Source organism: Juglans microcarpa x Juglans regia, chromosome 3D, assembly GCF_004785595.1.
Source record: "Juglans microcarpa x Juglans regia isolate MS1-56 chromosome 3D, Jm3101_v1.0, whole genome shotgun sequence".
NCBI lineage: Eukaryota > Viridiplantae > Streptophyta > Magnoliopsida > Fagales > Juglandaceae > Juglans > Juglans microcarpa x Juglans regia.
In genome coordinates, this window is record NC_054598.1 from 7,691,374 (window position 1) to 7,716,625 (window position 25,252).

The 25,252-nt window shown below is 35.6% G+C and overlaps 3 protein-coding genes across 3 annotated transcripts; 1 reads left to right on the forward strand and 2 right to left on the reverse strand.

Annotated features, from left to right (window-relative positions):
- Nucleotides 1-3,710: 3,710 nt before the first annotated feature.
- LOC121256075 (probable protein S-acyltransferase 7) lies at nt 3,711-8,370 on the forward strand. The gene is made up of 6 exons (XM_041156696.1): nt 3,711-3,893; nt 4,038-4,251; nt 4,365-4,547; nt 5,184-5,489; nt 7,289-7,522; nt 7,609-8,370. Exons 2-6 carry the CDS (start codon nt 4,123-4,125, stop codon nt 7,960-7,962), a joined length of 1,206 nt encoding a protein of 401 aa, XP_041012630.1. The 5' UTR covers nt 3,711-3,893; nt 4,038-4,122; the 3' UTR covers nt 7,963-8,370.
- A 5,220-nt stretch (nt 8,371-13,590) lies between these two features.
- Nucleotides 13,591-15,945, reverse strand: LOC121256077 (protein indeterminate-domain 12-like). Its single transcript, XM_041156698.1, has 3 exons — nt 15,849-15,945; nt 14,746-15,142; nt 13,591-14,563 (listed from the first exon to the last, which is right to left on the reverse strand). The coding sequence occupies exons 1-3, from the start codon at nt 15,943-15,945 to the stop codon at nt 13,723-13,725; spliced, it is 1,335 nt and encodes a 444-aa protein (XP_041012632.1). The 3' UTR covers nt 13,591-13,722.
- A 1,462-nt stretch (nt 15,946-17,407) lies between these two features.
- Nucleotides 17,408-21,623, reverse strand: LOC121256076 (potassium transporter 5-like). The gene is made up of 9 exons (XM_041156697.1): nt 21,407-21,623; nt 21,031-21,253; nt 20,670-20,918; nt 20,535-20,573; nt 20,182-20,442; nt 20,023-20,075; nt 19,294-19,408; nt 18,912-19,166; nt 17,408-18,836 (listed from the first exon to the last, which is right to left on the reverse strand). Exons 1-9 carry the CDS (start codon nt 21,581-21,583, stop codon nt 17,794-17,796), a joined length of 2,415 nt encoding a protein of 804 aa, XP_041012631.1. The 5' UTR covers nt 21,584-21,623; the 3' UTR covers nt 17,408-17,793.
- Between the last annotated feature and the right edge of the window lie 3,629 nt (nt 21,624-25,252).

Genomic DNA, 25,252 nt, shown 5'->3' on the forward strand with positions numbered 1-25,252 from the left:
ATTTTGAATCGTAAGATTCTGCAGCCTTCCTTTTTCTCTCCCTTTCTTTCTCAGCTTTCTTACCTGGAGGTCTCTCAAAAAAGAGCTATACGTTGTCATCTATCGTGTCGTCTCCTAGTGGAGTCGACTCCGCCATAGCAGGATTTTTTCTATGTGGTTTCCTTCTCGTAGACAACATGGACACGTGTTGTTGCCATTTTGGTTGGTGTCTCAATAGACACCAGCAATGTTCCATGTTGTATGTGGCCTTCTCAGTCTCTCTATATATGATTTTAGTTCTTTCAATCTAAATATGCGAATGTAACAAGAATGTGAGAATATAATTTCAGCAAGAAGAATTAGAATGAAATTTAGTTAGAAACTCATACCTTGTCCTGCTCTGTCGCACCACTTAGATGCAAAGATTCTACTTGAGTCACAATAGCACAAAATTTATTTGTGCATTTTTGGATCATCGACCATCGATTGGTTAATGACCCCCCAGAACGATTTGTCATGCTAGTATTTTTATGCTCATTATAATAATTGCTAATTCTCTCCCACATTTGATAATATTTTTTATCCGTCCCCCGTATAGCATCTATGCTAATATTGAGCCAAGCCGACACGAGGACATTGTCCTCTTTTACGGTGAAAGATATACCTCATTGTGTTTTCTTACTAGGTGGCCTTTTTTCACCTTCCAATAGTGTTGTTTGGAGTCCAACATTATCATGGCTACTAGTCATTACGATTGTGGATCTCCCTTGTTCACCACTCTACAATAGAGTGGTAAAGAAGGGATCTTCATCAAATGTGGTGTTCATCCTTAATTCAAGTATAATTGTAAAAAATCAGGGCTAGAATCATAAACACTGCTACTGAACAACAACCACAATCTCAAGTATTCACACAAAATCTTATGCAAGCAGATCTAATCAAACCATTGTTTAAGGCGTTTCTTTTTCTTTTCTTTTTATATTGATAATTCATTCCCCAATCTATTATTTGATATCGGTTCAGTCACAACATCACTTACATAATCTTTTTTTTTTCCTTCTTTCCTGATGGAAGATTATAAAGAATAACGACTTTTGGACACATTTGATTGCATTTTTTTGTGAGAATTTTGGCATCGATTACATCACACATTTGTATTGATTATTATAATAAAAGATTTGTAGAAAGAAAATGAAAAACAAACAAAAGCATATGAAGATGATAACTCATCCAACAAGAAAAAGAAAAGAAAGAGACATATACCAGCTAGAATTTGGCATTCACCCACCATTTTAACTACATTTTATAACACTACCATTTGATTTCAATTTTTCTAAGATTTTTGTGCGAAACATTGCTTGGAAATGTGCTCACAAACTAGCCATGGACTGCTACCATTTGTTTCATAAACAAATCTTCATCAGTCATCAGCATGCATAATCTAAATGGCGAACAAAGGAATTGAATAGCTTGAGAAGAAGAGTGGCTAGAAGAATAACATTGTAGCACAGGGTATACATACACATATGCTGACACTTTCATCTCACTAAATTCCTCTGCAAGAAATTTATAGTTTTGACTAATATTTTTTCTGATCTTGCTAAAAAATGACACAAATACAAACGAGACAAGCAAAGAAACTACCAAACGAACTTAAAGACAAGCAAACATGAAGACTAGCGAGACCGAAGAAACTACCCGAGACCAACAAAATCAAACCTAAACAACTTCATTAAGAGTAGAATTAAGGCTAGGGTTTCGAATCAAACCCAAACAGTATCAACAAAATCAAACCTAAACAATAAAAATCAAGAGTAAAATTAAAGTTAGGGTTTTGAATCTTACCGTGTGCTTGTCGTGGTGGAGAAAAGTTGCCGCGGTGTCGTGTTGGAGAGAATAGTTGCAAGAGAGAATGGTTTCGGAAGAAGAGAAAGAGGGAAGAAGGAAAAAAAACTATAAGAACGGAAAGAAGGAAGAGACGTGGGAGAGAGAAGAAGAGAAGAAGAGAAAAAAAAATGGAAGAAGAGAACGGAGGAAGAGATGCGAGAGAGAAATAGGGAAGAAGAGAAGGAAGAAGAGAAGAAGAAACGCGGGCGGGAGAGAAAGAGCAAAGAAGAAAGAAAAGAAATCGCAGAAGAGAGCCGAAATTAATAAACAATATATTTAGAGGTGAAACAATACTTTTCATCTTTGAAGAAAAATATAAAATTACTATAGATAATATTTAAGATAAGAAGTGTTTAACTAATTCAATATAAGTTAACTATTAATAAAGTTAATTAAATTTAAAGATAAAATATTATTCGAAGAAGCGTAGATCCTCTCCGAAAATGTAAAAGTGGAAAGAAGAAACGTAGGAGTTACTGCCGAAAATGTAAAAGTGGAAAGAAGAAAAGTGTGAGGTGTGATTGTCGTAACCAAAGAAATTCGATTGGGATTTGCACATGCGTCGCTGTCATGGAATTGCTTTTGACTCTCTTTTTGTACGCAGCTGACTCTCTCTCTTCCTTTCCCGTACATATCACCAATTAAAATATTTAATTTTACGTACATTAAATATTCTATACTTTTTTTTGATAAATTAAAATATTCCATACTTAAATTAAAGTTATATAAATATTCCATACTTATTTATATATATTTATAAATATTCATTCTCCAGCGATGATATACGGACAATTTATTTTTATAACTCTCTACATCTATATTTAAATAACGAGTGTTTTATAAAATAATATTATTTTTATAAATTAAATCCATTTAAAACATATTTATTTAAAAAAATTCTATTTAATATTTTCTATACTGTATACTAATATATGATTTATTATTATTATTTTTTATTTAAATATGTATATATTGATATGTAAATATGTATATTTAAATAAAAAAATTGAAAAATTACATGTTATTGTGTTGTGAGATGATAAATAGCATGTATTTTATTTAAAGTCTATTCATCTTTATTTCTTTGTATTAAAAAAAACAAATCTCATATATATTTATAGTAAAAAAAATATTTTTATAAGTTGGGATAGATAATATATTTAATAAAATATTTATATGATATAATTTAGTTTAAAAGATAAATTTTATTAATTAAATCTTATTATTTAAATAATATTGATGACGAGTACTACGTGTATATTCGAGAATAAAATAATTGACATTAAAATATTAATAAAAATTTTGAGACAAGAAGATTTTTTATTTGGAAGTCAAACTCTTCTCAACTCATTTCAACTCATTATTATAATTTTTTTAAATTTTAATATAGAATATGATAAACAATTCAACTTTTTCAAATCTTAAAATAATAATAATAATAAAAAATAATATTCTAATAATATTTTATTATCTCATCTCAATTAAATTTAACTCAATTCAACGTCTAAATATAATCTTAAAATAAATAACTATATATAATCTTACATCGGTCGTTTTCAGTTCCCGCAACGAGGAGAATTGATGAAAAAGCTGGCATCAAATTGACAACTTTTTTAACAGGTCAAAATTCAGTCGGAAGCACCGCTGACGATTAAAAAAAAAAAAAAGAGACAATCTAAACGCTGAAGGGTAGTCTAATCTGCCGTTTTAACGAGCGTTGTCAAAGGGATGAGGAGAGATAGAGATCTCCGGCGACACTGCCATTACCAAGGACATATCTGTCCATTCGTGGCATTATTTTTTTGATTAAAAAAGGAAAGGAAAAAAAAAAAAAAAAAAAAAAAGAACAGCGAGTTGTTGACATAATCGTGAAAAACCGGCGATCCGAGTTGTCTGGCGGAAAGTCGCCTGGCCACGGGGTCTGTTGCGGTTGCGTCCTCCTCTCTCGGCACTCGTGCATTGTCTGTAATCTCTCCTCCCGGACACAGACTTTCGGGCTCTGGAAGCCACCTTCCGACCCTCGATCCGTAAGTTTTCCAGAAGAGAAGCTGCAGAATAAAATACGTGTCTAATTTAGAAGATCATTATTAGTTTTTTGAATATTTTCCTTCGTTTATGACCACAATTCATAATGATAATTAATCAACGAACGTGCGGACTTTCGTATGCAGATCGAGTGGGGCCGGGAAGGGGGGGGGGGGGTAAGTACATCTTCAACATTGAAGAAATGCGCAGGTGACACCAAGAGATCGAGTAATGGCAATGATGCAAGGAAACATGCATGCGAATCCACTGCCTCCGCCGCTCTCCGACTCCAACAGCCGTATAACGGAAGATCCCAATGTTCCCTCCCTGCGTGTTTATCAAGTTTGGAAAGGAAACAATGTGAGCTCTTCATTTATCTATCGGTCTTACTTACATTATCACGATCTAATTTTTTTTCTTTATAAAACCAAAGCAACTGGCTATAATTCTTCGAAAATTGTATTTTCTCGCAGAGATTCTGCCTGGGAGGCAGACTTATATTTGGTCCAGACGTGAGGTCTATATTCCTGACGCTGTTTCTGATTGTGACCCCAGTAATCATGTTTTGTGCTTTTGTATCTCGGAGCCTCATTAATGAATTCCAGCACCCTTTCGGCAATCTTATAGTAATTATATGCGCTGTCGTCACTGTATATGTGAGTACTTCTTCATTTTTCATTTCGCCGCTTCTCAAATTACCAGCTTCATATCGCTACTGATACTTGTTCAATTCATATTGTTGCTGATACTTATACAAATACGGGCGGAAGTTCGAATAGGCATATCCGGATAGAATTATGCAACTGCATTTAGAAAACAAACATTTTTGCATTCTCTGGTGGGTAACACTCAATTCTATGTAGTTTCTATTTCATAAAGGTTCTTCTGGTTGCTGGGTAACCAAGGAGATCGGACAAAAGAGAAAAAACGATTTCTCTTCTAATCTATATTTCAATTCAGAAGATAATGAAGATCCCTGTTTAACCAAGTTAATTGACGGTAAAATACTCGGCTGATTTTATTCTTTTTTCCTTCTTTTCTTCTGGAACCAAGTAAGGTTATATCAGTATGAAATCCAAATGGAGCACAAGGAATGAAACAATTTAAATTTGTGTAACCGTAGAGTATATGGAAATGAAAGTGTTTGAATAACATTTTCTAAAAAAATTTAATTAAGTTGAACAATGTTAAAAAAAAAAAAAAAATCTCTGTTTGACATTTTTGGTGTCTTGAATATTATTGCACTATCAACTTTGGTTAACAATTGGATAATTAAAGTTGTTGAGTTGCAGGTAATAACTCTTCTCTTCCTTACTTCTGGAGGAGATCCTGGCATCATTCCTCGAAATCCACATCCGCCAGATCCTGAAGATGAGGACAATGGCTCAGGTATCTCTGCTGATGGAAGGGAAAGTAGCGCTCCAAGTTTACCACCTACAAAAGATGTTATGGTCAACGACAAGGTAGTAGTTAAAGTCAAATATTGTCAAACATGTATGCTGTATCGCCCACCACGATGCTCGCATTGTTCTATTTGCAATAACTGTGTCGAGCGTTTTGATCACCATTGCCCATGGGTGGGACAGTGTATCGGGAAGGTATGCTCATTCTAAAAATCTCCTCTTACATTTGTTGTCATTGTGTAAAACTTGGGTACCTTATATCATGTAGCAACTTGAACAGCATTGGGGACTTGATTATAAGATAGTAAAATGCCAGTTTTTTTTACCAAACTTCTAGCGATGTGTGAAGGATGCTTATTTTTTGGATGCCCACCAGTCTATTATCTCTGCTTGCCTTGAGTTACTTTCGTGTCCTATGGTATATGAAGCTGTCACTTTAGAATCACAAGTCCTTGCTCCTATCTTAGAAGCTTCTTTCTTGAAAGAAAATAATAACTCAACATTGAATTATATTGAGATAAAAATTGGGTTTTAGAAGATTATGTAAATTTAAATGGGAAGTAGGTTCACATTGAATATATTGCACATTACAAACTCCATATGTGCTTATTATTTTAATCTGTTTCATTTCACTTACAATAATGATTGTGTTCTAGTAGTTAAGTGTGTCCACGCTTGTCCATAAATTTTTTAATCTTCCGACTCTTCGAACTTCATTATCTCCTACAGCTGGTGTATCTCCTCTTCAGCTCCCCTGTATGTTTCCATTTTTGTCTCTCACTTTTGTCTTTAGATCAAGACCATTGGCATCCATTATAAATTCGGTGTAAAAGGTTGATGGAGATAGCTGAATATTAATAAGCACGGGAATATATTTCCCATTCAAGTTCGGTTACATGTAATTCAAAGTTACAGGATACCTGCCATCCTTGGGGGTTCACCCATAGGTCATAGGATCTATGGTTCTCATTTTGGCTCAAGTGAAACCGTTGGAATCGTGGCACATAAGTCAACTGGGGCAAAAGAGGTTAAGATTATATGGATTTTTATTTGGATGCTTGTTAAAAACCTACAGTCAATGAAGCAGATTGTTGTCAGTCTTGAAAATGTATCAAGGTGATTGCATGATTCTTGATCTAGTCATTTACACAAATCTATTATATAATAATTAGATTCATGTCGTATCTTCTCTACTTCTTATTAACTTTTGGCTGTGTGTATTCCAGTACTCATATTTTTTGGTGAATTTCTTTGTTGTGGAAAATAGTAATAACCTGGAAGATGGATTTATCAGAAAATCTCCCACTTATCCTGGTGGTTGGTATGGAGTTTGCCCCTCTGGTAGAAGAAACCTTCTTGTGTAACTCCTTACCAGATTTCTATATTAATTTCCAGGGTTTTAAGTGACTTTTTTTAAAATAAAGAATTTCTGGATACTCTGATCTGAATTGGAAGATTTTCAGTATGTTTGGGTGATTCTTTACTTTCTAATTGAAAGTTAGTTCCCTGAACTTGCTCAAAGAGTTCGAAAGAGTTCACTGTTTGGATGAGTTATCTGATCATCCTAGTTATTGCAGTGCAGGCAAATGATTTCGGTGTTGAAATGATTTTTAGTTCTGAGCTTTATAATGCTCATTATTCCCCAACTGGAGTTGTTACATCATCATTTGGACTCTATTTGGCAGCTACCTATATATGTATATAATATTAATGCATAACATTCATTGACAGATGCACCTGTATCGTTACGCATGCACAAATATACATTTATGCATTTAGAGTTATTTTTCTCAATTGAGGTTGAGAGATGAATTTTCTTTATACTGTGCTTGTTGTCATTCTTGGATTTCTTGGCATATGTTATTCACTATGTCTGGTTTTTTGCTGAACTAAGTTTATAAATATGGGTCTCTCATTATACTCTGCTGGTTGTCATTGTAGGATGCATTCTTACCCTTCATTGTCCTAACAGGGTTGACATGTTTTCTTTACAGAGGAACTACAGATTCTTCTTCATGTTTGTGTCCTCTACAACCATGCTTTGCCTCTATGTTTTTGCCTTTTGCTGGGTCAATCTTGGGAAAATAATGGATGCATACCATTGTAATCTCTGGAGGGCTTTTCTCAAGTCCCCTGTTTCAGGAATTCTGATTTTATATACGTTCATAGTTGTTTGGTTTGTTGGAGGTCTTACCGCATTTCATGCCTATTTAATTTTCACCAATCAGGTTCCTATCTCCTATTTATCACTATCATTGTTTATGTTCCCTTTGGTTATTTTTGTCTTGTTAAGCCTTGTATTGCATTTCTGCAGACAACATATGAAAATTTCCGGTACCGGTATGATGGGAAGAAGAATCCTTATAATCGTGGGTGCTCTGGCAATATTCTGGAGATCTTCTTTTCTAAAATTCCCAGTTCTAACATCTACTTCAGGGCAAAGGTCAAGGGGGATTCATCTACGTCCTTCACCACTTCAATGCCACTGAGTCATGCCATGAGCCCAGAAATGCCCAAGAGAAGCTTCGACATGAAGTCTGGAAAACGACAAGCTGTTGCTGCTGAAGATTTTGAAGAAATACAGAGTCAGATTGAGAGTGTTGGTGGATTGGAGAGGTGTGGAACCCAGCCAAGATATGCAAACTGGGATGACAGAGCGAGCTGGTAGATCTCACCTGATATCCGGATGTTGGCTGCCGACTTTATAATGGAACATAGTTTGACAGACAAACAAAATATTCATGGAAGGCACTACAGCTAGCTTTTGATGCCTTACCCATTGCGGTGAGGATAGTATTCTAATCTTGAGCCAAGATAAAATCGTAACCTGGCAGATTGAACTTGGAGAAGGATGTCTCGCCATGTCTTTTTTTCTTTCCACGGGAAGAAAAATACTTGTTCAGTTAACATTCGGAAAGGCGCATGTACATCAAACTGCTTTCGTGGATACTTGGGGTGAGTGTTTTTCTACGATGTAGCTGTTTTTCCCTGGGAGTTTGGTTGGGTGTTGGTAAATCTTACTTTGTTGGAGTCATCATCTGTGATGAAGTAAAACCAAAAGCAATATAAGCTCTAATTTTCTTGTGCCTTCTCTTTTATCGATAGTTTTATGTAACAAGCCCAATGGATTAATATCAAATAAATTGAAATATCCCACTAGGGTGAGAAAACCTTCAAGAAAATTTAGGAGGAAGAAGAATAAGTTTCTGTTAGTTTCTAGACAAAGCAAATAGTTCGCTCCCTACAACTATATGTAGGAATTTCCTAATGGAAGGGTTCCCATCTACTGGGCCAAGTGGGCCATGGTTTAGACCGCATTTGATTGCAAGACTCAGTTGAACTCAATTTAATTTTAAGCTGAGTTTAACATCCAAACATCATACTCTCTTCAAATTATTAAACTCAACTCAACTCAACTTAAACCCTTCTTACACGTGGAACCCGTAACTTTTTCAACTTAACACATCTTTCTACGTAAGACCCACAACCTTTTTCAACTTTCCATAAAAAATATTAAACTCATCTTAACATCCAAATACACTTTAAACTCAATTTAGATAGGTCCTACATAACTCACTCTACTACTCAACTCAATACTATTCATAAAGAACTAAACTCAGCTCAACATCCAAACGTAGCTTTAAACAACTAACATAAGCACGATAAAGAAATTAAAAAAAGTCCATTACATCATTAGTCTACTTGGGCCTAAGCCCATGACACTAACTAGAATAAACTCAGTTCCTACTCCTAACTAGTAGTCAACACAAGCTAGCCCCTGTCGTTCATGACAACATAAAACCCACAAGCCCAAAGCCACTTGGACTTTTACGAATCCTCCCCCATTGGGGCACCTTGCCTACAAGGTGCAGGTAAGTCTCCTTAATCTTGGAAGAACACCTCGCCTCCTTCTAGCATACAATCTCAGAGTCGAAGTGTAATTTGTAATCTTTAGAATAGCAAACTCTAGAATATGGCCTTGTTGATTCAGTTGCGGTGGTTGACTTAATGCCTTATCACTCTTCATTGAAGGAGACAGTGGCATTGGAACAGGAATCTTGGTAGGTGAGTGATTTCCATCAACGCCCATAGGCCAATATGGACCCTTAGTTGGCGCATCCGGACTTTGCTAAATGATTTCACCTACCTTCATGATGGATATTTTAAAACTTGCAATGTCAAGGGATGTCATAAAGGACCTTGTGTACACTCTATCAACAGCCAGTCCTTGTTCAAGCTGTAATTTCAACACTACTTTTCTTGATGCAATCATCAATCCCCTTATAGGGGTGGCTCCACTATGAGCTCCACTCTATTGCCTCTTGTGATGGAAATATAGTGGGTTTCCAGTGGAAGTATTGGATTAAGAACACGAGAGATAACCACATCCATAAGTTGATGTTGGCCATAATAGCACCTGGTTTACCATAAATTCCAAGGCCAAGGTCCATTTTTCCTAGACCCAAACATTTAGATATAACCTACCCAAACGGTGTGCAAACAAATAGAGTAAAACCCATTGTTCCAGTAATTTCTGATCCACATCTTGTTTTAGCAGCAATATCAACACATACCATCTTATAAATATTTTCGTTGTTATTTATCATCACCAAGACCGCAACACCTCCTAACTGTTCACTTTCTACCTTTTTCATGAAGTCGCAATCACCATGTATAGATAAGACAATCAATCCAAAAAAAATTGAAGATGAATTGGAGTTCTCCCCAACAAAATATTCTACCCAATTACCCCATATTATAAAGCCACCATTTCCAATCTTACACCACTCCATTTTACTATGCACTAGAACAACCACAATAGCATAATTAAAATAGACACAACATAAGTTGACTCCTCCTCCACGATGTAACATCTTCTAATGTGACTAATATACTACTATGTAAGAAAGGTCTCCTCCCAAATCTATCCACTACCAGAGCAACTGCTTCAGTAATGATCAACTTCAATAACCCTGATTGAGAACGTGACATTCTCAGGGTTTAGCACTTTCTCAGGCCTTTCATCAAACACGTTACAAGCAACGATCACACTAATGTCTTTATCACTGTTTGCACTAAAGTTGTTAAATACTTCATCTGAAGAGCCAACATTTAGGGTGTGTTTGGATATTGGAGTGAGTTGAGATGATAAAATATTGTTAGAATATTATTTTTTTAATATTATTATTATTTTGAGATTTGAAAAAGTTGAATTATTTATTATATTTTATATTGAAATTTGAAAAAGTTGTAATGATGAGTTGAGATGAATTGAGAGGAGTTAATGAATCAAACGAAACCTTAACCTTTGAACCTCCCTCACTAGATTAACATAGTAATGAAGATGTTTGCGATACTCTGCAAATATTTTTGCTGCTTCATCACATTGTTGCTCATAAGCATTCAACATCACTTCCTTGTGCCTTTTCATCTTTTCTATTAAATCTCCCTCAAAGCCTATCAAAGTAACTAAGTTTGGCTTTTCATTTGCTTGCTTCATGTGTAGGAACACCTTCAAAGCCTCTGACAGAAAGTTGTAAGCAATATAGCCTGCAATCATGGAGCTCCAAGAATCCCTATCTCTCACAGTATTGAACACTCGACTTGCAAGCTCGTTTATGGTGAAAGCTGCATAAATTCTCAAAAAAGTATTCCTTATAGCAATTGACTGCATCGTCCCACCTTCTCCAACACTCAAGCACTGACCACAAGCTTTTATAACAAAAGAGTATGTGAATTTTTCAAGTTGAAACCCAACCCTTCGAAGCTGAGAGGACAACCTCAACGTAAGTGAATTATCTTCATCCAATGCAACGATAAGATGAGAAACAAAATCAGGATTCCAATGCAAAACAGAGCACCTCCTTCTAACGGAGTTTGAAAAGCTTATTACTGGCTTTTGCTTCTTTAGGTCCCAAACCACAGTTGTCCCATTATTTGAAGTGGATGCCAATACTTGTTGAACCTTTCTATTCCAAGATGAGTATAAAATATCTCCCGTTGAGTTACGGCCCTTTAGAGGTGGAAAATGAGAAGGTTTTGCAATATTTGCCAAATTTCATGTGCAAATTTCATCATTATCGGCCCTAGATGCAAGCGGGTTTGGTGTGTTGATACTAATTTCAGGACCATGCACTTGCCCTTTATGCCCTGAAAGATGTCCCACAATAGCATTTTCATTTCCTTCGGAATGGATTAGAATGAGGGGGTTCCAAATATCAATGGTTCCGTCAACAAGTTCGCCTGCGATAAGATTGAACGATAACTGCTTGAAAGCAGATTATGTAGTGGCCTTGTCCCAAGAGAGACAGTTGAAGCCCTCAGAGCTCGATGACTCGCTAACAAGAGGCATTTGACCATAAATTAGATCCAAGCAAAGCACGATTCCAACCCCCTCTATCTTGGCCCGAATAACAAGGATATTGGTCTGAAACGTACCATCAGTGAGCTCAGAGACTAGGGTTTGGAATTTTTGGGGTTGTTGGACCACGAGTGAGTGAGTATCACCTCCTGGCCACAGAGGATGATGCCATACATGATGTGACCCTTTGCTTGGGATTCATCCCCTTGTAGAAATGCCACGAACACCAGACAAGCAATAAGCCAACCCTTGCTCATGGAGTGTAGATGCTTGAAGAGCATTGCCTACCGTATTGAAATCTAAGTTATAGTCTGCAGAGTTCAACACCACAAGTTGTGTGAGCTTTGATTCCGAAGGTTCTATTATGTCTTTAATTTTTGTCCTTTTTGCCTCCTATTCGTATTCTTCTATTTCCATTGAGCTCGAATCGATAAGGAAGATAAAACCACTTTCATACACCTTGGTCTTAGTCACGTTTTGTTCATCTTCCAAGCAAATACCATTGTGTATCAATTCTTGCTGCTCCAATGGATAAATATCTCTCTCCGGTAAGCTTATTCAATACTCAACTTCACGTCAAAGTATTGAATCAAGATCTGCAACTCCTTTTCTTCCAACAAACACTTCACAACTAGTAATTTTTCTCTTAGAACCCTAAGAAGTTCGTTCTTGATAGTAGCATGATAATTTTCAAAATAAAATTGCAATTCGGTGTTACCTAGATTGGCCATTTTGGGATCGGCATCTCTGATACCGCTTTGTAACAAGCCCAATGAATTAATAGCAAATAAATTGAAATATTCCACTTCAAGGGTGAGAAAACCTCTAAGAAAATTCAGAAGGAAGAAGAATAAGTTTCTATTAGTTTCTAGACCAAGCAAACAATACGCTCCCTACAACTATACGTAGGAATTTTCTAATGGAAGGCTTCCCATCTACTGGGCCTCGTGGGCCATGGTTTAAACAACTAACATAAACACAATAAAGAAATTAAAAGAAGTCCATTACATCATTAATCTACTTGGGCCTAAGCCCATGACACTAACTAAAATAAACTCAGTTCCAACTCCCAACCAGTAGTCAATGCAAGCTGGCCCATGTAGTGAAAGCATTAAACCCACGAGCCCAAAGCCACTTGGACGGTTATATTTTAAAAAATGATTGTTTATATGATGAATGATTGGACTTGTTTATTGGGACCGGTAGGGTTTCAAACTTCAATGCATTTCTGAGTTCTCCGCTTACCTGTTTATTGACATTGAATTAGCTAAATACCTTTTCATCTTTAAATTTAGTAATTATTATCCATATTTGCTCCACATTGAATTAACTAAATTGTTTTCATCCAAACTATAAGTTACAGTAAATCTATTCTTTTTTTCAAATATGAAAATAACTATAACAAGTCTAAAAGTATTTTTTAAGATTATTATATTATAGATATGAGATTTTTATTCATATAAGATTTTATCATCTATATACATATGAAATTATTATATTATAGATTGTTAGATTGTGAAAATGAAAATAAATTTGATGTTGGAGGTTATTGAAGATTATAAAAATAAAATATAAATTAATTAAAAAAATATAAATAATAAAAAATAATAATATTTTATTATTATATAGAGTGTGATGACTAGTCCAATGTAGACTTTAAGTTTTGAATGTTAAAAGTGAAAAAGTTACATATTAGTTAAAATTTGAAGAATAGAATGACCAATCCAATGCTAAAGAGGCCTAGACCTCGTCATTACAAACATTTGAGGTTATGTGAACATGCACTCCGTCTGTATGAACGACTTCAATACTACCAATAGGCATTGTGATTTGTGAAGTGTTTCATTCTTGTAATGCTCAAATGCATTCATATTTGATCGATCGGGAGGCTCAAAATGGATAAACTAATTCCTGGTGACAATCAGATCGAAGAGGTACATAATTAAGTTTTTTTCTTTAATTGCTACAAAATGATCAAACCAGAAGGCTTTGCGAATTGCCTTCAGCGGACATCGGAGCATCAGAGATAGTATGTAATTCACGTTAACCTGAACTCGGATGAGTTTATCACCATTCCGAGTGCAGATTTTGCACGCTTTGCTGTGCATTTGAATATTCCAACCCAATTACATTACCATCGTAACTTCTTTTCTTCCCGGTGCTTGAATTCCCAGCTGATTCCACTCCTAAGAAATCAACAGTCATTTTTTCTCCTTCTCCAATGTATACATGTCTTAGTAGATTACCAGCATGTCCATTTTCCGTGTGCACAGAAAGAGGAGAGTGAAACAATCCAGTTTGAGAGTGAGAGATAGTATAATTTGGTTCATGATCCCCGGGATCTAAGGTTTTATCATATGGTTCTCGATCTCTCTCAATAGAACCATTGGTGTTTGGCCCCATAATGCCTCCAGAAGAACCCACCTGGACAGATCCTGATGAGTTCATGCTACTAATAGGGTACCCATTAAATCCTTTGAGGATTATTGGGGCAAATGAATTATCGCTGGTTTTAGCACCCATTTCTGCAGCCTTCTGTAACAAGGCTGTCGCAGATGTGTAACACGAACCAATTGTCATCGGATAGGCATTTGATCCACCTTCAGAGCTAAAACATGTCCGGGTTGTTCTTGGATCGAAAGTTGGATCTAAATTGCTCGATATCATGACTCCAGCTGAGCCAGAGGATAATGGCTTCAGTGAATTGTCAACGTTCTCATTAGATATTGACAGGTTCATCGTTGTGTTTGTCTCTGAGCAGGAATAGGAGCCGGGCATTGATGAAATGAAAAGCTCCTGTGCATGGCTCCGCAACATTCCTCCAGTGGCAGCAAAGTTCTGATTCAGCCTGTTGTTCTCCTCCGTCAATGCATCGCAGAAGGCTCTATGTGTGACAAAGCTGTCCTTCCTGTACAAAGGCAAGATATGTGCTGTATTAGTTTTGTGACAGAGCCTTCTGCTAATATATATTACTCTAATCAATGTTTTGTACAACATATGATAACACACAAGCAAGATTTAACTACTTATAATAAAAGCTTCTCACAGTCGGAATTACAACAATAGAATCTAAAAATTGTATAGTTTGACCTCGAGAAGATTGTGCCACAATCACAACGATATTCTCTGGTACCACATATCTTTGTGTGAGCCTTCCAGTCTGATTGAACAGCATAACGTTTGGAGCACCTGTCACACTTCCATTTCTTTTCTCCATGCTTCCTACAGAAGTGTTTCTTAATGCCAGTTAAGTCACCTAAAGCTCGGCTTGGGTCATGATGCACACAGTTAGGCTCTGGACAGACATAAACCCTCTTCTTGACCTGTATGTTTGTCCTTTGCTTCAGCTTCCAAGGCAAGTTGTGTCCTCTTCTGTGTAGCTGAAGGTTCTGATCTCTCTGAAATCCCTTGTGGCATACCTCACAAATGTACCTATTTGTTGCCATTAGTGTTCTTGGAGACAGAGCCACAACCTCTGCATCTGGGTCTGCACACAAGAAAAAAGGACCAGTCCATCAATCTTCTCTTCCAAAGCCTTGGAGAATTTGACCTAATGATAACTTGGTGAAATTGCCCATGACATGTACTATTCTCTCTTTAGATCTTAGATAGGGTGAGAAATAAGACAATCTGTCCAACATTTATAGCATAGATTTCAATTACGACTCAGTAAATTTTAAAACTATACAGTACAATTTAACATTTGCCAAATATCTACATCTGCGCAGATGGTCATATTTTTCTTTTTTTGATAAGTAAGAGATAAATATTATTGATATGAATGAAATAGGTATAGCCCATGTACACGCGCAGATGGTCATATAGATTAATAACTTACTGATTTGATGATTGTACAATTCATAACTTAACATTTTCCAGATAGTATCTCTGGTAAATTGACAAAGTCAATGGTTTCTAGCTATGTAATCATATATCTACAAGACAAAGTCAGTTGATCACAAAGTGTAGTTTGGTGCAATCCATCTGTTAGACAGATGTGCTTCTCCTAATTCTAGTTCTTATCATGTACATATTTTCTGGAAAAAAAATGCTCCTAGTATATTTCCCAACCAAGTTCTTAGATGAATGGACAGTATTTAGAGAAAAAGATATGTAGAATGTTTGCTTGCCTGGATTCCCTGGAAGATTCCTTTTCTTTTTCGATATGGCGGATGGAGTGGAGCCATCGCCACTTTTTTCTGCATGAGGCGGACTGCCCGTAGAAGACTGGGAAACAATGGTGCTTTGGAACTGCTCGTCATCTTCGAATTCTGGAGCAAAGTTTGACATGTTTGGTAGGACTCGTCTATCCAATGCTAAGAAGGGTGGGGGAGCAGCTGATGATATAAGTCAAGGGAAGGTAGGACTTCAAAGTAGCAGACAAAAAGAAGTTCCATACATACCAACGTCAAAGAAAGACCTTGGTCTACAAATTGGTATTTAAATTCAAATAAGAATTCTCTGAGAAAGACATTGTTCAATCAAATGGCATCATGCAACAGGTCAAATATCAATAAAAAAACACATCAGAAGTTGGGTCTGTTTGTCCTTTTTGCTAGGTGCGAAAATCATCAGAAACACCCTTTGGAGCTCTTACAATAATAAAGACACAGACATAATTGCATTTCATTTCTATTTTGAAATGCACACAAGCGTATCTTAAATATACAGATCCCATTTTTATGTTAAAAAAGGTGATTAATGCTTATGTCTTCACATTAAAAACTGGTTGAGGTTGGTAACCATAAGACCAGAAGGATGGATGGATACAATTCAGAAAAGACATAAGAGTGGATCCGAAAGGAGAGATCCATAGAAAGAGACAACTTTAGCCTTCTAATTTAATTATTTTTAGATTGTCTTTCCTACCTGCTTCCATGATCCACCTGTGATACCGATTACCCTTTGGCATATTTGTGCTTGTCTGTCCTGTTTGTCATTTAGTTTGATTAATCAGAACGAGTTCATTTACATCATATTAATGCGGAACTAAAATGAAAACGTAAAAATGGCAGCCTATTACTTGAAGCACTTCCTGTTTCTTCATGCCACTTCCAGTAGTTTCTTTGGTCAATATGATTGTCTATTGGAAGTACTTCAACGGTTTAATTTGGCACATAGGCATAGACTGTGTTTCTGGGAGCCTGAAACTTATTGCTCTCGAATGCTTCCCCGATCTTAAAAACAAAAGAATCCACTCGAAGTTCGTCATGGAATGATGAAAAATAGACTGATCAGCAGCATATACCATAATAAGATTCTCCAGGTCTTTTTGTTTTTCCATTCAAATAGTAATAATTTTCTACATGAATGATCCCATGAATACAATAGAGACACAATCTTATCGCACAGCCTACAGGAGCTGGATTTGAAAAATGCTCCCTTTTAAGATTCATTTCTGATAGGAAAAGGTGTAATCCCACCAGTAATATTGTTCAACATGATCATAGAATCAGTTCGATTATATCAATCATTCGAAAATTTCTTTTCTTTTTGGATTCATGGAAAACTGGTTTTGGTCTTGCACTTAACCTACCTCGAAATCTCCACTGGCAGGACCCAATATCACACCAATGACGGTGTGACCTGCCATGATGCCACGTTGCATCACTCGAGCAGGTATGAAAGCTAGAGGAGCAAGTCATCACCCCAGTCGAAGACTAAATTCTTATAGGTTAAACGCCATCTGAGAGTGAAGAAGTCATCCTCACCCCAGTCACCACAAATTCACAACTCCTGTCTAAACACACTTTCATCACCTTTGAACTAGTAAAACCATTTTATTTATTAAGCTCAGGTAAAAATAAATAACACTGGAGCCATCAGCGCGCGGCTTCCAGTTCTCACACAAAGGACCCCTTTGTTTTAGGCTTTTGTTTTTTTTCCTCTTTGTTTAATGAACTTTCCAAATTTACTTGGCCATTGGAGTTGTTCTCGGCTGCAATAGCCAAGTAAATTTGGATGCTTCATTCATAAAACTTGGTCATTTGAGTTGGTGTGGCATAAAACATTTTCCATTAAAACTTGAGAATTTTACAGATGTTTTACATGTTCTCATATTGAGATTGTAGAAGCAGGCTATCAGGGCAAGCTATACACGTACAGCATGTTTATTTGATTTTACAAAGATTCTGAATCTCAGATCTCATATGTCATTCCAACCCTTACGAGCCTAGTGTGGGGAATAGCCAGAACTTTCTCCCCCTGCCTAAAATTTTTTCTCAAGAAACTATAGGCATGATTGACTACTATCTTCTTCAAGAAGGATGCTTTCTGTTCTGCCACAACTTCTGCTTCTCCAAGGAGGTAAACCACACCATTCTCCATCGCTTTTTGGACAAACTGCATCTCCTCTTCAACTCCCTGGTTAGAAGAATTTGTCGATTTAACTGCATTGACCGACTGAATGGAATTAGACCTGGATGAAACCCCAGATGGATTAGGCAGTTGTAGTGATTCCTCAGTGTGAACAGCTGATCCTCTTGCTTTCCCATCTTTCACCAATAGAGAAGAATGCTGGAGGTTCACTGGTTCAGCAATTTGTTCAGTGGTTCCTTCCTCAAGCATGAAGTGTTCATGGCGGATGAATTCTTTCAACTGTTCCACTAGCTGTCTCTCAAACTCCTCAGGTTCCTCGATCACATCATTATAGCCATACCTCACCACACAGCGGAACATGTGATATTCCCTCGGCTCAACTTGTCGGAACAGGAATCTCTCCTCCACTACAACTTTGCTAATCGGGAGGGACTTAATTGAGACACACACTAGAACAGAATGGATAGATGGTATATTAGAGATGAAGTGGGGAAATATTGGAGGAATACCCTGTACAAGCTCGGAGTACAGGAATCCCATTCCTGGCACCCGTTTTATATTTGGGTTGACAGCCAATTCTTTGATGAATTCACTAGAAACCTTGTTCCTGAGCTCAAACATGTATCTTTCTTTGTGTACATAATGCCAAATCGCCATGATTGTCATTAGGACAAGCGCAAATACCAATGGAAGGAACCCACCTTGCGTAAACTTGTACAAGACAGATGATAGATAAATCCCCTCTATGGAAGCAAACACCACAAAGAAGAGAGCAATCTTCCATATCCTCGTCTTCCAGATAACAAGCATGATTAGAGAAAGCAAACTGGTTGTGATCAACATTACAGTAACCACAGCAATTCCTGCATTCATTATAATTATAAAAAGTATCATTGTTAATTCCGTCCCAAGTTTCCCTTAAAGAATGTTAATCTTACCATATGCATTGCCGATCTTGTCAGTAGTCTTGAAGGCCACAGTGACTATAACACAAGCAATCATGAGAAAGTAGTTGGCCTCGGGGATGTAAACCTGGCCCTCATACTTTGCAGAGGTATGAACAACCTTAATTCTAGGAAAACAACCTAGATTTTGCGACTGAGTGAGAATTGCAAATGCCCCAGATATCATAGCTTGGCTGGCTATAATGGCAGCGGCTACAGCAACAACGAAGGTTGGCCAGTATATTCGCTCTGGATCGAGTACCAGTTAACTTACATCAGTTGAATATTGCTCAGAAAACACAGTTGTAATAACCCGAAAAAGATTTTCTTAGAGATTGGATCCACACATATATGCTGCGACAAAAAAACACTAAACCTGGTATGGAGTCGTAGAAAGTATTTTCCACGTTCCGGGGGAATTTCCTGAGGTATGCTGCTTGCCCACTATATGCAGTTAGTAATGCAGGAAACGTAATGCAAGAGAAACTGATCTGCAATAATATCATGGTGAAAAATTATTGATTTTGTCTATCATGCTAATCTTGAATAAGTAGAACGGCTGGTTTAAGAGAACAGAACCTTGGTCACGGAAGTTGAAATTCGTTAAGGAGTACATATGAAAGAATTTACGCAAATCGACTAGGCTAAGAAAAGAATGGCACTAATGCATGCGCCTTGCACTTGGCCATCAGCGCAAGTGCTAGGCCTCGATGTGTACGAGGGATATATGGCTGGTAATTCGAAGAAAGGGGGGAAACCCATTTGACTGTGGCGTTTGATGGTTTTGTTAAAGTTTGGGGACATGAGTTGGAAAGAATTGCCGGAAGCTGGAGGCCAGCTGCGCAGCCCCGCCACCGGAGCCGCCCTTTTATACAAATTTTAATTTTAATTGTTTAAGTTTTTAGCGAGTGTAATTTAACGTGTGCCTGTGCATTTGATCATGTAATAATAATAAAAAAAAAAGTGTCATCACTGTCATGTTTTGAAGGTACTTACTGATGGTTGTATAATAAAATTTTTATTCTTTTAAAGGAAAAAAAACCATATATTCAAGGTGCATCCCTCAAACAGAAAAAGAAAATAGAAGACTATTGTGTCTGCTTACTTGGACTGCTTGAACATTGAAGTGACCCAGATCTGCAAACATGGCCTCGGTCCCTGATTTATGTCACTAGTCAGATAGAGAATCCTAGCCAGACGGTAGAAATTAATGTAAACAACATTTAAAAAAAAAAAAAAAAAAAACTAGTACTGTAACACTCACCTGTAATGCACAGAAAAACTCCACCAAGTGAAATCCATCCTCGTTTCCCATTTCTTTTGAGGTAATCAATTATGTATGCTGGATTGAAAGCACGTAAAACTCCAACCTCATATTTGAACAAGTTGTGAAGACCAATGCCACTGATGACCAAAAACCACAAGAAGATGATTGGGGCAAACGAAAACCCCACTTTATCTGTTCCGAATCGTTGAACAGAAAACAGAACTATCAAGATTGCCACTGAAATCCCCACAACAGCATCTGGATCGAAGCATGTTTAGTACGTCAGAGATAATAATCTAAAGAACTTTCTAGTTCGCTTAGAAAAGAATGATTGACATATAACATAGTACCTTTCCCTAGCGAGTCTATCCCATCCACCGCAGAAAGAACTGCATGCATGCAAAACCCATTTGTTAAATGTTACTGACAACATGTTTAGGCTTGTACTGTCTTCATTAAGTCCGAGATTTTTCTGTCAAACTGACCTGAAATGGATGGAGTAAGAATCCCATCTCCAATTACCATGGAAGTTCCCATGATGGTGACAATGAAAAGCAAAATTTGTGCAGTTTTGCTATTCTCAAGCTTTTCCTTAATCTTCGAAGCCCGTCTCGACTGGTTGGATGGTGTTTCAAGTCTGTAGTTGGATAGCTCCCTGTCCTCTGGCTCCTGATTTGGAATCAAGCTCACCTTTGCATACCGGCACAACAAGGAATACAGTGCAAACGTCCCACCTATAAATTAATACCAGCTTGCAAGGAGTCAGAAGATCAGAAATATATATAGGATCCAAAGACTGCACATTAAAACAGGAATTAAGGAAGCTGAAGCGGTTTCTTTTCTTACCATCCCCATTGTCATTGGCCCACAACACAATAAAGACATACTTCAGCATGGCTATGAGCGCTATGGTGTAGATGATAAGGGACAAGACACCAAGAATGTCGTCTTGGTGTTGAATACCATCGGTGAAAGTGCTTTTGTACACATAAAGTGGAGACGTCCCTATGTCCCCATATATCACCCCTATGCTCTGAAATGCTAAACTCAACGTCCTCTTCCAACTAACCTGCTTCACACCAAACCCACCAAGCCGAAGTTGAAAAAAAAAAAAAAAAAAAAGAATCACTCAAGAACTTGATGACTGATGAGTTTCAAATTAGCCCCATGAGGAATAAATCAAACGAGCAAAATAAACTATGACATTAACATGAAAAGAGACCTTGGAGGCATGGCTTTGAGAAGATGAAACCCTTCCAGCCTCTATATTCAATGAGTCCACCCGGCGCAGCTTCGCCCACGATATCTTTCGTTCTTTCATGTTCTTCCCCACAACTGTTGTTTCTATTCCTTCATTTGTTTCTGCTTCTCTCGTCTCCATCTCTTTCTGATCTGCCATCGTTTGGTATTCTTTGTGCTTCTGATCCAGTGATGGACAGGTTTTTACCAGCGCTTTGCTGCCAGCTTCATTAGTCATTATATATAGGCGCTGATGTCAAACATGCTTGTGTTTTATATATCATATATGTTTGGTTTGATTTTTTGTTTTGTCTTTTTTGCCATTCAGTTTATTGCATTTTGCAGAAAGTCCTCATGATCGCTGATCAAAGTCAGAATGGAGCCTTGTCTTCACTTGGGTGATCTGAATATTCATAAGATAAGTAGCTTTGACAATTTCATATTTTTAATTCTAAAATGTGTAGGAATGAATCGGCATGATCTCATTGCTCTGAATCAATTCTTTTGCTTATATTTGGAGGAAATTTTATTTTAGTTTTCGTCACTTAGAAAATTAAAGTACTTTTTCACTCGATTTTTTTTTTTTCAAAGACTATCATGAAAGAGTATGAAAATTTTATTTTATTTTTTTTCTTACGTGGAGTCTTTTTTCTTTTTCTTTTTTTTTTTTTTTATAAAAAATTTAAGTAAAATTTGTGCATTTAAAACTTATCTTTAGCATTAAAAAAAAAAAAACACCACTTTTGTCTAGCTCCAATCTGACTATCTCAATTAGAAATAAATAAAAAAAATAAATCTGACAATAATTATTACTCTTCTTATAAATATTTCAGACAATAATAAATAAGTAATAAATATATATATATAAATCTCAGAATATGTGTATAAGAGATGATAATTATAATTTTAAAATGTGTAAATCTCATGTATCCCCTCTGAATAAAGTAATTAAATCTAGAATATACATAAAAACATCATTCTATTAATGATGGACTCTATTTTTTTTTTTAAAGAAAATGTACAGAATTTATGTATCTTAATTCTATATCTAACGTTACGGGAAAATATTTCCATTTTCTTTTTTACAAGTCTGTTAATTATGTACTATTAATTTAGCTTTCGGGATGAAGGTTCTGACATATGGATTAGCTAGATCAGTTTGGGGCTTTTTTATTATTATTATTAAGTTTAGTGGATCCTTAATTACGAATCTACGTCATCAATTGTATTATAAAATCTCATAACCAACTTCCTATTCCATTGTATTATCATTCGTTTTGTTTTACATAATGCAACCCCAAATCTAAAATATTTTCCCAACAAAAGAGATTAATTTAAGAATTAAAAATCATTTGCATTATTCAGACTAGTTTCAGAGTTCTTCTCATTCCAATATTCGATGACATGCCAAGTAGCCGTTGATTTGGGATAAATATTTCAGATTATATATGAATAATAGTGAAATAATTTATGAATAGTAATGAAATAGTTTGAGTTAAGATGTTTTATTGAGTTTTAAAAAAAGAGAGAAAATTTTAATAAAAATATTATAAAATTAAAACACATATTTTAATATTATTTTTATTTGGTAATATGAGAAAGTTATAATGATTATGTAATAACTAGATGAAAAATATGAAGATTTGAAATTGAAAAGTGTTTTGTGCTTGTGTGATGTTTGGAAATGAAATATTAATTTAGAATATCTAAGAAGAGTAATGTTAGATATAGTCATAGGTTGTGCAAATGTCGCACTCATTTCGAAAAATAATAGAGTCTACTGTTAAAAAAATGAGAAATGATATTTGCAGTTATGGAGTGCGTAGGAGCGCAAGTGCCACGTACTCCTTTTGAAAAATGAGTAAACATGAGACTTGTATGAAAAACTAATTTTTTAATAATGGACCCTACTTTTTTTCAAAATGAGTCTGTGCACTGTGTGACGCTTGCATAATTCATAACTATATTTAGTATTACTCTTAAAAAATTAAATTTTCGTGTAGATATCATATTTACTCCATTTTTTAATTTTTTTTAAATGAGTGCATGACGCTTGTGTATTTTATGATTACAAATATCATTTTTCATATGAAAATATTTGAGAACAGTTGTGATCCCAAATGGATCCTAATCTGTTCCGTACGTTTATCTCACCCTCTATATATATAATATCTAATTCTCTATCAAATTTTAATGCATTTTTCAACGTCTGAATGTGGAGTAGTTTATCTCCAATTATTGCAATAATTTTTCCATTTGATTATGATGAAAATGCATGAAAGCGATCTGAATTAAAAAAAAAAAAAACCATTAATCCACCTCTAATAATTGCAATTATGATCAATATAATAACATCAATTAGGAGAAATGAGAACCAATAATGCCCCTTAAAATAAACCACCAAATTAAGGTCAGCTATAGTTTGAAACATTCAATTACGCGGAATCTCAGCAGTTCTTAACGCTTCTTCTATTATTATGCAAACTGTAATATATAAATACATGTGGTGGATGCATCACCTAAACCTTTCATTTACGGCACTGGTTCTTCTGGCTTTTTTCCTCTTTGGAAAGATGTGTAATAAAAACTAATATTATTACTAACTAGATAAATCTGTAATCCATATAAAAAAAAAAAAAAAATTTAAATAGTATATCTCACTTTTTTGAAATAAGAATGCAGAGAATTTACGTATTTTATTATTGTATCTAATATTACTCTTGTCATTTGTGTATACTCTTCGTCCCCTACCATGTTCCCTTTCTTATTCCCATCTTCAAACTCTCTTCTTCAAGCCTATGAAAATGCTATTGTGCCAAAAGTTGTATCTTCTTCCTACGAAAGACCCAAACGCGAGTTTCACCATTTGTGGCTTTCCTTCTTTTTGGGTTGGTTTCGCCGTTCGGGTGTCCGAGTTCCACCATTCCTATTTTAGATCTTGAAATTCCTGCTTTACAATCCCATCTTTGACTTCGTATATATATATCTGAGCTCCTTCGATTTTTGGCTCCAAAACCATATACATCTTACTTTGAAAGACCCAGATAGTTTAGGTGTACCCAATTTTTTTTTTTTTTTCATTCCATCCATCATCTAAAGCAACAGACCAATTTGAAATCCACCATTAATATTTAGGTGATTAAACTCTAGACCCAAGTCTCACGTTTAGAATGCCTACTTCTTTTTGGCTTGAGTTGCCCGTTTTCAGAAGTTGAATCTAGCTGTGCAATTTGATGATTTTTAAACTAGAAATTGAGCTATAAAACGAAGGAAAAATGAAAAAAAAATTACTTATTATTATTATTATTATTATTTTGTAATTTGGAGTTTACCTAATTATCCAGTGGGACTGCTTTTAATAGTTGGACTTCAAACTAAAATGAACTCAAAATTAGAGCTTGAATGGATCTGTGAGAGCATTGGCTATTGTAAGTCTAGAATTTGATTAAAAATTGAGGTTTTGACTAAAACTAAAATCATTAGAGAGGTTAATCTATATTAGATTTTTTATCTAAAAGTTAAAATAATAATATAATATTAGATTTTCTAATAATAAATTTGTAAATTTTTGTTTATATTTTGCAAATAAACTTCATATATTAATTTCCTCTCATCTTCTTATGACGTGACAGTAGATGATTTGAGACTATTTAGTATATTTTACTTGTAAATCTATCATCTAATGCCACGTCATGGAATGATAAAAGAATGATGAAAAAAGAAATGATAAATATATTTTTTCATTAATTAATAATTTAATTTTTATTTAAAATAACTATTTTTTTTCTCGACCTAATTATCTAAAAGTAACCATTGATAGTATTTTTAG

Coding starts and splice junctions, on each gene's coding strand:
- LOC121256075 (XM_041156696.1), top strand. CDS start 4,123: ATGGCAATGATGCAAGGAAACATGCATGCGAATCCACTGCCTCCGCCG. Junction 4,252..4,364: donor AAGTTTGGAAAGGAAACAAT/GTGAGCTCTTCA, acceptor ATTTTCTCGCAG/AGATTCTGCCTGGGAGGCAG. Junction 7,523..7,608: donor ATTTAATTTTCACCAATCAG/GTTCCTATCTCC, acceptor GCATTTCTGCAG/ACAACATATGAAAATTTCCG.
- LOC121256077 (XM_041156698.1), bottom strand. CDS start 15,945: ATGTCAAACTTTGCTCCAGAATTCGAAGATGACGAGCAGTTCCAAAGC. Junction 15,143..15,848: donor TCCGCCTCATGCAGAAAAAA/GTGGCGATGGCT, acceptor TCTTGTGTGCAG/ACCCAGATGCAGAGGTTGTG. Junction 14,564..14,745: donor TGTGGCACAATCTTCTCGAG/GTCAAACTATAC, acceptor GCCTTTGTACAG/GAAGGACAGCTTTGTCACAC.
- LOC121256076 (XM_041156697.1), bottom strand. CDS start 21,583: ATGGCAGATCAGAAAGAGATGGAGACGAGAGAAGCAGAAACAAATGAA. Junction 21,254..21,406: donor CTCAAAGCCATGCCTCCAAG/GTCTCTTTTCAT, acceptor GGTGTGAAGCAG/GTTAGTTGGAAGAGGACGTT. Junction 20,574..20,669: donor TCTTACTCCATCCATTTCAG/GTCAGTTTGACA, acceptor GCATGCATGCAG/TTCTTTCTGCGGTGGATGGG.